At 30.1% G+C, this 13,614-nt stretch overlaps 1 protein-coding gene across 1 annotated transcript; it reads right to left on the reverse strand.

The window, feature by feature from the left end:
* Positions 1-2,973: 2,973 nt before the first annotated feature.
* Positions 2,974-8,159, reverse strand: Vha14-1 (V-type proton ATPase subunit Vha14-1). The gene is made up of 5 exons (XM_083055483.1): positions 7,958-8,159; positions 7,055-7,136; positions 4,122-4,204; positions 3,399-3,521; positions 2,974-3,279 (listed from the first exon to the last, which is right to left on the reverse strand). Exons 1-5 carry the CDS (start codon positions 8,009-8,011, stop codon positions 3,250-3,252), a joined length of 372 nt encoding a protein of 123 aa, XP_082911609.1. The 5' UTR covers positions 8,012-8,159; the 3' UTR covers positions 2,974-3,249.
* Between the last annotated feature and the right edge of the window lie 5,455 nt (positions 8,160-13,614).

Consider the following 13,614-nt stretch of genomic DNA (forward strand, 5'->3'; position numbering starts at 1 on the left):
AGGCCAATCAACGAAAGGAACTTACAGGTGTAGTTTTTGTTGATTTGATTGGGGCTTTTGATAATGTTATTCCTGACGCTTTGTTCATCTTATTGAGGAAATTTGGTCTTCCTTGTAAGGTTCTGAAGTTTATTAAGGATACCATCTCTTGTCGTCATCTTATTGGATTTGCTAACGGTGTTGCATTACAGAGAAGACTGACATCGAGGGGTCTCCCTCAAGGATCTATTCTTAGCCCTATTCTATTTAATATGTACATATCTATTATTAATTCATGCTTGCCCAATTCAGTTAAAATTCTTTCTTATGCCGATGACATAGCTATTTATTGCTCGAACTCTGTGGTGGAAAACATTAGAGATCAACTGAATCTCGCTCTGGATAAACTGAATCCTCTTCTGAAAATGCTTGGACTGAGTGTCTCCTGCCAAATCTTGCTGTACGGTCTTTTCTACATTGAAATCTAGAAACACTCGTCTGTTGATCGGGCATGGTCGGTTTGACATCAGGATTGGGGGTGAGGTTGTTCCTTTTTCATGGGCTGTGCGATATTTGGGGGTGCGATTATTTGGATCCTGAACTGAATTGGAGGGCTCATATTAGCCAATTGAGAAGTAGGGTTATTCCCAGAATTAACATCTTGAAAGCTATTTCTGGAATTAGATGGGGGGCTCATCCTGGTACTCTCCTTAATGTTTATAAGGGATTCATTCGTCCGGTCCTAGACTGGGGATGTCAGGCTTTTCATCCTATTGACTCAATAATATACATTAGAGCCTGTAGACTTCAATACGCCGCTTTAAGGGTTGTTTTGAGTATGATGTGTACTACTCCAACTAATGTTTTGCTGGACATTAATGGTGAGCACCCATTATCTTCAAGATGGCAATTTCTTACGAGAAAGCTTCTTTGCAAGATTATGGCTCGTGCATCTCACCCTTTAAAAAGAACCATAGAACGGATCTCTAATCTGCCTGAGGTTGACGGAGCTGTTTTTGGTCCTTTGGTGAGGACTTATCTCGAAAATATTCAGCTCTATTCTCAGATGGAGGAGTTCCATCTTCCGGGATATTTGAGTTTTTCTTACGATATTTGTCATTTTAAACCTAGCATTGATACTGAGCTCGGCTTTGAGCTTCACAGGGAATCAAGCATCCCGGACTCTTTTGAGAATTATTTGATGAGTAGTATGGGTGGAGTTTCCTTCTATACCGATGGTTCGAGAGAGGACTCTGTGAGTAGGGTTGGCTATGCTATCTTCTCCCCGGATATCGGATTGGAATGTAAAACCCGCATAAATGATTTCTGTTCTATATTCGAGGCGGAGGCTTATGCCATCCTTCATACTATTAACATCATTATGGAACCAGATCATTGCATTGCTAAAGCAACAATTTTCTCGGATTCTTTAAGCGTTCTCTCTAGTTTGCGGAACCCTAGATTGGCGGGTAATACTCATACGATTATTATGAAAGTTAGAGATTTGTTATATAAATGTAAAGTAAATAACATTGATGTCAATATAATCTGGATACCCAGTCATAGGGGTATTGTTGGTAATGAACGGGCAGATCTGCTGGCTAAAGAGTCTTTGCACCTTCCTGATCCTCTCCTTATCTGTAGATGTCATTATACTAATTTGTACTCTAGATTCAAGATTTTGGCTAAGGAGGATACTGTGAGTGTTCTTTTGTCCCAAAGTCAATATAAAGGCGCTAGATATTTTAATTTAATCAAGTCGGTGCTTTCTCCTCCATGGTATAATTGTCTCAGTACTGATCTCATGCGTTCGACTATTGTTCTGATTTCCAGACTCAGATCACATCATGTTGCTATTAATGGTCATTTGTGGGAAAAGAATATTGTTGCCTCTCCTGAATGTCCTTGTGGGCACCCTTTTCAAGGTTTGAATCACGTCTTTTTTGACTGCCCTAATTATACTGAATTTTCCAACAGACTCATCTCCTCAATACGTCTTATAGAACCAATCATTGACCTGGATATTCCTGACTTGGCTTTTTCCAATAATCCAAGAATCTATAAAAGACTGCACTGGTTTGTTAAACAATCGAAGATCATTATATAAAGTACTACTGACTTCATATACTTTCTAATTTAATACCACGTCTTAAAATGGTGTATGAGCATAAATAGCTCAAGCAGCCAATACAGAAGAAGAAGAAGAAGAAGTCGATCTGGCTCCCTCTTTATGTTACGGTTACAATTACATGTTTCTAAATAAAGTGTATAAGTATAATAAATAAAGTGATGTTTGTTATTTCTGTTATTTGTAAGACTGTAAAACCCTGAAATCATGAAATAAAACAAATTTAACTTTTAACTTTTAATTATTTTTTATTATTAACTTAACTTTTAATTCAATTAATTTCATTATGGGTTAACTTGTATCTTAACTAAATTAAATTTTCAATGTTAACTTTAACTTAACTTAGTTAAAAAAAAGTTAACTTACCCAACCCTAAAGAATTATATGTAATCTTACAATTATAGGAAAATGTAATAAATTATCATTTATTTAGTTACTTTCATTAATATTATAATTATACATATATTCATATACAATAATGTATCAACCCACAACCTCACTTTTTTATCTATTATTATTTTTATATTCATGATTAGGCAAAGCTCTAATTCGGCTTATAGCTCTCGCGGTTCAGTTGACATACAATTCTGAAAAGGATCTGATTTTTCTTGTCTTTACCTGGTTCTCTATTGTCTCTAAGTCTCTATGAATGTAGTCTTCAACCAGGCATGTGCTCGCAGATGATGTTTACTCCGATATTACTCGCCGAATACAGTTGCAGAATCACAATGCGTGCTTGTACACACATGCATGTTTCTGCTCTCCTCTCTCTGATCGTTACAATTTTGGAATGTGCGGGCTTTGTGCTGGTTGAAGCCTCCAGTCTTTTTGAAACTGTTGTATTAAATAAAACTCGAAAAACTCACTTTGCTCACGCTCGAATCATTTTCTTTATTCTCCCAAATTTCATTAATTTTGATATCACCAGTGATACAACAGTTTCACTGCATAGTAAAGACTATTCAACAATCAGATGCACGTAAAAATACATGTATATCTACATTACAACAATTTTGTTATTTATATATAATATATTTTACTGAATAACATAAAAGGGACAGATACTTAAGATACGATAATCAATCGAATAATTCTATTGAACTGTACACATAGCGCATAATTTCAATAATGCCACATTTATATTAATGAATATCTTCTGGGTTGAACATTCCCTGTAAACAATAATTGCAGCAAATAAATTTTCTATAGAATAGATTGCCTAATTGCAAGTTAAATTAAACAATAAACTGTCTGTTAAACGATCGCGTATGAAAAATTTGTAAAATCGTACCTTAGCGCGTCTTAAGATAGAATCTTTGCTGGCGTCATATGGATGATCCTTGCTCGGGATTTCTAGTACAGCGGGTATTGGTTGAGTGTGACTGTCGATTACATGACGAATCATTTCAGCTACCTACGATAAAATACCGTAAAATTAGTAAAAATTAGTAAATTAATATAACTATTAAACATTATTTGGATCATATAAAAGTTTGCTTCCGTATAATGTATTAAAATATGTAACAAAAATTTCAAAAAAGCAACTGATGAAATAATTTTTAGGTAAAGACATACATATATGTATATACATATATACAGAGTATCTCAACAAGCTCGGCAAAATATCTCAAAAAATATAAATTTTATAAAAAAGTTTTAAATAAAAATTGTAGAGTTTAAAAAGGACTATTTAGCCTTATCAGTTTAATCTTGGATGACGCTTTTCATGGTATTTCAAGATAAACTCGATTTTTTTAATGCAACTATTCTAAGTGTTTTATGCGAAATAGATTCCTTGTAATATTCTGCATTAAAAAACATAAGGATAAAATAGTCAAAACTTAAATGGTTTATGAGGTATTTTATATCTTAATCTGACATATTTTAATATAAAATACAAAATATCTCGTAAAATATTTCGTTTTCGATAATCTTACCTTAATACTTTTATGCATATGATTCACTATGTACATATAAAGATGTGTGTGTGTGTGTTTTCTTTTTTACTACTCACATTCTGATTAATAAGAATGATATCAATATCATCACGCTTGATGAAGCGCTTGAATGTGTCTTCTATCTCGCTTATCGCTGTGTCTAGGAGAATCATTATTTAACATTAATTTATGTGCCATTAAATAATCTTATAATTTATATTATAATAATATAACTATATATAGAATCTCTCTCTGCAATAAGTAATATATTTCTGAAAATTAATATAATTTTAATAAAACTGTGTTCATATGTAAATAGTTTAAATTATCAGCAATTATATAAAATAGAAAACGTTTGTAAATAAATAATAAAATTTTATTCTAACTCATTTTTTAATACATATTTTACATACAATGATTCAGAACAAGTGTAACAAACAGATTATTTAACGGATTATTTGAGAGGCCATTCTCACAGTAAAAAATGTCAATGAACATAGATCCTATTTTCAGTACTTATGTATGTAGTTATAGTAGTTTTAAAATTTTGCTATTATTATTGTAAAATATATATATATATATATATATATGCTTGGTAGAAAATAAAAAATTAAAACAAAACGGAAATATGCAAACATCACATATTTACAGTTCAGTTTTATAATAAATATTTTATACTGAAAAAATGTGCTCCCTGAATTTGAATTTGGATGCTTTGCATCGATAAATCAAGTAATTGTATACATGTAGCATATTATCCATACAAATTTCATTTGACGCATCAATCATTCTTTGATACAATTATTCAATGTTTTAACACTATACACTATCTGTTTTAATTGCACCCACAAGTAGTAATCCAAAGAATTTAAGTCTGAAGACCTTGGCGATCATGATACAGGTCATGATTCTACGTCCAATCCATCTGTTAGAATAATTAAGATTTAACTATGTTAATTTCTTTTCTATGATGAGAAAGTGCACCATTATTTTGGAATCATATTTGTTGCCGAATGAGAAGTGGAGTATCTTCATCTCGATTCCTTGTGTGCATGTGTGCGATGTGTGCATTCAGCTCAGGGAGTACATTTTGAGCATTTATTATAAAACTTAACTATAAATATATAATGTTTGCAGTCTCATGTTTTATTTTGATTCTTCAAGGTCACTTCTCTCCTATCAAGCGTGTGATTTTTACTATAATAACAGTAAAATTTTAAAACTTCCATAACTACGTAAGTATTGAATATAGAACCTACGTTCATTAACATATTTTTTACTCAGAATAATCTCCCAAACAATCTATCAAAGTTTATTACACTCGTCCTGAATCACTGTGTATATATATATATATATATATATATATATATATATATATATATATAAACTCAAATTCTGAATTACAGAAAAGTGTAATAATTTTCAATTAAAAATTTGGTTTCTATGTTAATTGAGTACATACCATTAACTTATACATATAAAATGCAGCAATGCAATAAAGCATATTTTATGTAAACTATGACTGAATTAGCTTTTCATTTTGTCGGGAATTTATAATAGAAGAAAATGTTTTGCTTTACTATATATTTTATTTTCTAAATCTGATTTTTTTGATAATAATATCAAAAAATTATGCCAAATGATAAGGATAAATACACTTTTGAACAAAATTAAAGCATCAATTTGAATCAGTCAAAAAATTGGAATGTATATATAACTTTGCAAAAAATTAACATAGAATGATTCCTGCAAATATTTTAAGAAGTTCTTTTTAAAGCTTGAAGTCTTAGTTTTTTTCTAGTTTGTTTCTTATATAAATGGGTCAATTTCAAAGTCAACAATAAAAAATTGAAGTTAACATAAAAAAACTCAATTTTGAGATTATGCACACCAAAGAAGTTTTTTTGTAACTTTATTCTAAATAATCTGAGAGCTTAAAGTTACTTTTTTAAAATTCTTTTTTTTTAATTAAGCTGCAATTTTTTCCATCAGATTATCATAAATTGAAATAATCAATGCATTTTCAACCTTGATTAAATCAAATTAATTTTTATATCATCAGATTATCATTTTCATTAATACATATTATGCTCTAAAATTTTTTTTATCTAAAATATATATATTTTGTAAATTTTTGTTTACAAATTATAATAAAAAATACGTATACACTAGTATTCAAATAAAATATACAAATATATATTGCATTTTATTAAATATAATAATTTTACTTAAACATTATTTAACATAAAAATTAAAATAATTAATCATGTCCACGTATTTGCTTAAAAAATTGTTCTATAAAAAATGTTGCTTTAATATATATTTTTTTGTTTAAACAATTTTTCTATAAATATACTGATATAAACTACGTTAAATAATAAAAGTAAATATTAAAAATATTCTTTAATAATTTTTAATTCTTTTACTATTATATTTCAATATTAAAATTGTTATACTGAAGTAAAGCACAAAGTTTAATTGCATGTTTTATTTTGAGACTTTGTGTATGTGTATATTTTATTATAATTTGTGGAGAAAAAAACAACACATATGAACGTATATATATATATATATATATAATATATATAAATGATATATATAATTATAATTATATTCTATGGATATAATTTATATATATATTAATTATATATATGATTATATATAGACAATTTTCTCTTGTGTAAACTTCAAGAGTTTTAAGAATGCCAACAGAAAACAGTATTTTTCAATCTCATTGCAAATCTGTTTTGTATAGAGTATTAAAATCAGTTTTAAATGGCAACTTTTTAGTGATTAAAATATTTCAAAGAGATCTTTATCACTAATTCCATCTTCATATTACATTGTATGTAATTGACTCTTAATATTTTTTTAGTTAACTACCACACAATATAAATCATGTGGCATCTTACAAGGTACAACACATTGCTGCATTCTGTATGTAAAAGCCATTAAAATAAAAACTTTTAACATTAATATCTTACATACTTGTCAATAAAATCTTACATACTTTTATCGACAACCATAAAATTAGGCTGGCGATGTTTATTGATCTCTCCAACTCCACCCAGCAAGAAACCCACACAGGTATCCTAAAATAATATTTATTGTATAAATTTTGTATAAACTGATATATTTTTTACAATACAATTAGCATATTATAACAGAAAATAAAGTTAAAAAACAAAGAAAATATAAGCAATATTTTTTTCAAATAAATTAGTTTCCAATATCTCAAAATATATACATATGTTTAAAAATCAGTGATATAAGTAACACACTACATACATTTAATATATTTATATTAATTTAATTTAATATATAATTAGGAATTTAAAAGCTTTGACTAAATTACAATTAATTTTATTGATGATTATATACCTGCGCACGCACGTGCACACACACACACATACATACACACACACACATACACACACACACTATGTTAATATTATTTTAATATGAATAGAATTAGAATTTATTGCTATTTAACACATAAAAGAAAAGATTAAATTAGAGATGATGAATTGTATTACCATTACCATAGTTACAAATTTTGCTGTAGAGACAATAATGCTACTAGTTGAATTGCTAATCAATTAAAATAAATGGCTAATTAATTGCTAATCAATTAAAATTAATTAAAGTTTGATTAAAGTAGCTAATTGTAAGTTACAATTTTATTAATTATAAAGATGATTCATAAAAAGTAACAGCACAGTTGCGTTTTCATATAGAAGTCAAATTAATTATAATACAATCAGATTACGTCTTTAAAATATTTTATAAAATATCTTAAGTCATTGTAAAATTGATCAATACATAAATATAAATGCCTAATAGGAAAAATTTATTTCTGATAAATTATATTGAATAATAAATCAAGTAATCAAAAATGAACAATTATACCTACCTCATCGCCAATCACCGCTAGAAGTTTTCCTTTTCCTGCGGAATGAAGTGCCATTATATGCTCTTCTTAAAAACAGACTAAATTTTGCAAATAAAGTTTCTAAGCAAAACAATTTTGCAATCAATCAATCGTTGATCGTATACAGACGATTCTATATCCTATCGCACATCAGCTGACATCAGCCACACCACAGATAATCACGTGTTATTCAGGGCTGCGTTCCAAAACTTCCATTCTAGTTATTTATTTCCTAGCATGTAGTTCATAAATCCACAAATGTCTATATATTACTAGAGACCCTATAGAAGAGACTGCGGTCGAGAATGCACTACGAATGCTTTGAAACATCATTCTTATCTTTTCTGGAATGTAGAATAAAGATAGAATGATGTTTCAAAGCATTCGTAGTGTATTCTCGACAGCAGTCAGAGACACAGTATAAAGCGGGGAGCACACAACTTGCATATTGCATAGCGCATAAACATATACATAAGAAAATTGATTGGTCCATAAATGTATGCATAAGAAAATAAACCAATCAGATTTCTTATGCATACGCTTATGCGCCTATGCAAGTTTGTGTGTTCCCCGCTTAAGGGGCTGCGCACAATAGAAGAAATATTAAGAATAAAGGTGCCTTTTCATGCTGACGCTCGACGCTCATTTTTAGCGTCAAAAGACGTCACGTGACCAAAATTGACGAATTGGTATCTTTATTTTTGATCACGTGACGTCTTTTGACGCTAAAAATGAGCGTCGAGCGTCAGCATGAAAAGGCACCTTATGAATTAAATATTAAATATTATAGAAAGAGAGAAAGAGAAGGGAAGAGTTTCTTTCTCTTTCTCTCTTTCTATAATATTTAATATTTAATTCTTATTCCTAATATTTCTTCTATTGTGCGCAGGGCCTAAGGGTGCCGTCCCATGGACATCAGAATAATCGGAAAACGGAATCGGAAAGGTAGAATAGTAGGGAGCTAACCAATCGGAATGATTCCGTTCCGCTTTTTGACAGCTGGGTTCTCCACATGGTATAAGGAGACAAGGTATGCTCTTGCGCATGAAAATAATTGACCAATGAAAATAGTGGAACAAGTGACCGGCCATATTAATATCTCAGCCAATCAGCATTTTATCTTCAAATCCGCGGTAATTGAAACGTGGCATTAATATAATAGCACAAACAATTACCTTGAGTTTTTATTAATATTTACATGGACTGAAGGATCATTATTATTGATTTCTTTTAAAACTTGTCGATCATTAAACAAATTTTCTGTCGGAACGGCATCAGGCAGGAGACTTCTTACTGTTTTTGGAGAATAATCTCCATAATATTTGGGTTTTTCTTTGTAGCATGTGGGTAGAAAATGAACGGAACATATGCGTGCTGTTACATTTTTAACATAAAAAAATATATTATCTATTACAATTTTCATATATAATGAAACTAAATTTATATATTTACCAGTTTTAAGGTTAACCTCCTTGTCACAGGTTTTCATCCATATTGACGCAAACTCAGGATTTTTGGGAAATGAAAAAAATTTAATTTTTTTTTCTTTAACATTTTCACTGCGATTTTTGCATATCTTGAGGGTGCCGTCACATGGGGCGTAACTTGCGTAAGCGTAACCAGCGGATCGCCAATCACCGAGTTATTTCGATAGAGCCCTTCATCGAGCTCTATCGGAATAACTCGGTGATTGGCGATCCGCTGGTTACGCTTACGCAAGTTACGCCCCATGTGACGGCACCCTGACACTACATGCCACCATTATTTACAAAAAGGTTATCACAAATTGACTTCGTTACACTGCTTTAATTTTCAATATGGACTACGTTTACACGGCCCGATTTAAGCCGAAGTTTTAACATCGATGTTATAACTACCGACGGTAGATGTCGTGTAAACGCTCTTTTATGACGAAGTTATTACATCGATGTAGTAACTCAAAGTCATTTGATGAAGAGGCTTAGGGTTATTACATCGACGTAAAAAGGACGTGTAAACGGTCGCAGTGTAACGATGGCAATAATGCCAACCATAAAAATTAAACATTTTAATTCTCCATTGTTTGCAGAGTTGGTTATTCTGTATTCCATACCATAGTACGTACAGAACGAAAGTTATTAAGCTATTTCAGCTTGATGGCAATAAGATAAGTCTGAACGAGTACGTTTACACGGTACCCTTAATCAGATTTAATAACACCCGTAGTTGTAAAACTGACCAATCACAGCCATTTCCCTGAAGAATGGAACGGCTGTGATTGGCCAGTCTTACAACTACGGATGTTATTAAACCCGATTAAGGGTGCCGTGTAAACGTACTCAACGTGTAAACGCAACTCATCTTAAGTAGGAGTTATAACATCAGCGTTATTAAGTCGAAGTTAGAAGCCGTGTAAACGTAGTCATGGAGGGTCACTTGTTCCACCGCCATATGTGCGCAGAACTAGTCAAATTTGGTCTGCTTGACGAGCATACCTTGTTTCCTTATACCATGGTTCTCCATGGCGATAATTTTTCGGAACAGAATTCATGAGTATAATATTATTAATATTAATTCATAGTAAAATACTATTAAATATACTATGTATTAATATTATATACTATTTTCATTATTTTATTATATTAATTACTCAGGTGTAAAATAAGATTTAGGGCCACCGCACAAACTTTTCCGTAACGCGTTACGTTATGTTAAGTACTGACTTGAAACTTAAACTCGTACGTAATCTTAAATTCAGGAATTAAAATTATGTCTAGAGAAAATATTAATTTTGAATTTATTTTATGTTATAACATAAAAATTTTTCGGGAATTAAAATTATATACAAATTAAAAAAATTGTTTTTTGAAAGCACAAATTAAAAAAATTGTTGAATTAAATTTGTTTTACATGAATAAATATTCTAATTTGCATAAATAATAAAAAAAAGTGCGAGTAACGGGAATCGAACCCGACTCACAATCAGTAACGTGATAACCACGGACTTAAGTGTACGTACTACGAGTCGGGTTCAATTCCCGTCACTCGCACTTTTTTTTTATTATTTATGCAAATTAGAATATTTATTCATGTAAAACAAATTTAATTCAACAATTTTTTTAATTTGCGCTTTCAAAAAACAATTTTTTTAATTTACTCAGGAAACTGGATATAATTTTTATTCAACTTATAACCTGATTTTACACGTTATATTTAATATAAAATGAAACAAATAATAAAACGCTTTATTGATAGTGCAAATTAAAAAAATTGTTGAATTAATTTTGTTTTGACGAATAAATATTCTAATTTGCATAAATAATAAAAAAAAAGTGCGAGTGACGGGAATTGAACCCGACTCGTAGTACGTACACTTAAGTCCGTGGTTATCATGTTACTGATTGTGAGTCGGGTTCGATTCCCGTCACTCGCACTTTTTTTTTATTATTTATGCAAATTAGAATATTTATTCATGTAAAACAAAATTAATTCAACAATTTTTTTAATATGCACTGTCAGAAAACAATTTTTTTAATGTACTCAGGAAACTGGATATAATTTTTATTTAACTTATAATCTGATTTTACACCTTATATTTAATATATTTAATTTTTTATATATTGCCCAAAGTTTAACGTCATAAAATTTTGTCCTTCTCGAATTACGTGGAACGCTACGCGCGAAAGGCGAAATCTCGTGCCTGCCGCCGCACGTAAAATTCACCATGGCAGCAGCTTTTTAACACAATTTACTCTGACCAATCAGCGAAATTTTACTATCACGTGATTATTGGCGCATCTCTGTTTACTATAGGGTCTCTACGTTTACTATAGGGTCTCTAAACCTAACTGAACCAAGTAAGTGAGAAACACGTTTGGCGAATAAATCGGATCTCACATTAAGGGCCAATTTCACCAACGTCGGTTAACTTTAACCTCCGGTTAAACTATATCTTTGTCTCGTTTCAGATACGTTCATTAAAAAGAGACAAACATATAGTTTAACCGGAGGTTAAAGTTAACCGACGTTGGTGAAATTGGCCCTAAGGGTCGACCCAGGCAAACTCCGAATTGATGTTGGAGACCTCGCGCGGTGACAACGCGAAACTCCGGTTTCAATGTTGCCAACGCTGAGAAACTAACTCTCAGGTTTTATGTAGTGGTGTATGTCTGTATACGTACACACACCATTGCATTGCTCACGCGGACGCACGGTAGAGAGACAAGGATCGATAATTACATTATCCTTGTTCCTCTACCGTACTGATCACGTGCTCATGCTACACGCGAGACACGGCCTGAAAATGCTTTCTGGCCTTCCGTGGCAAAAGGCAGTAACGTAGCAAGGCTAATAAGCACCCGTTTTTTGAAATTTTATATATGCTTATGCACATATGTGCGTATATATATACAAATAGTATCAAAAATTTATATATATGTTTCCAAATTGTAAATTGATAAATAATAATAATAAAATAATAATTTGCAGAGTAAAGTAATATACAATATGTAAGACACGGGCGCTTATTAGGCTTGGCAATTTATTGCTTTTTTACTTGTACTTTTTCATCGATACTTTATGTATCGTCAACGCGATAGAGAGACAAGGAGAGAACGAGTATCTTGTCTAACATATGTTGTAGCAATTGTAGATTTATAGGCTAACAAATATGTATTACTTGATTAGTTTTCGATGTTAGTGTATAAGAATATATCTGCTTTATAAATAATGATAATGTAAAGGATTTATAAATAACATATAAATAGCTCAATGCAAGGTGTTCGATCTGTCACCCTGAAAACTCGAGTTCAAGTTATCGGTACAATATTTTTGGAATATATAAAAATTATAAAAAAAATAATTTTTTAATAAAATATCACATTTTACAATTACACATACATTGTATGTGTCAAATGCAAAATAATTCCGTTAATAAATTAATGTATCCTGTAATAAATCAATATATATAGCAGCTATATATATATGTGTGTGTGTGTGTGTGTGTGTGTGTGTGTGTGTGTGTGTGTGTGTGTATGTATGTATAGTACTGATTTAGAGATATTTTTATTGCTAGATTATTTTTATTTACAGAATTTTTTGCATTTATATACAATGTGTGTATAGTTGTAAAATTATTAAAATATTTTTAATATAAATTGCCTTGAAAAAAATATATTTTTTAATAATTTTTATATATTTCAATATATCTATATATATATCTATATATATATATTATTTATTATATTTATATTTTACTCCGATAGGAAAATGGCTCAAATATTGTACAATAATTGCATCACACAAAGAAGGAATTTCCTAATGATTGCAAAAATGCTTAGCCATAACGCAACAGTTTTGTCAAAATAAAATTTCTAAATGACATTTTGCCAAAAAATAATTTTATTCAATTTAGGGTCTAAATTATGCATAATTGTTGTTATATTTATTCTATAATGATTTTGTAATATTTATCATTTATAATATTTCATAATTATAATTTCTGAATAATTGTGCACAAACTTTTATATATATATAAAAGCAAAGTTGTACACCTAATATTTATTTACTTCATTTTATAAAATATTTTAAAAATAATAAAACAAATATATTTATCAATTATATTAGGTAATTTCTTTCCAAATTATATTTTGTAAATATTT

This window comes from Prenolepis imparis, unplaced genomic scaffold (assembly GCF_030444845.1).
Source record: "Prenolepis imparis isolate NDT839.2.m4 unplaced genomic scaffold, iyPreImpa1.0 SCAF_15, whole genome shotgun sequence".
NCBI classification, from domain to species: Eukaryota; Metazoa; Arthropoda; class Insecta; order Hymenoptera; family Formicidae; genus Prenolepis; species Prenolepis imparis.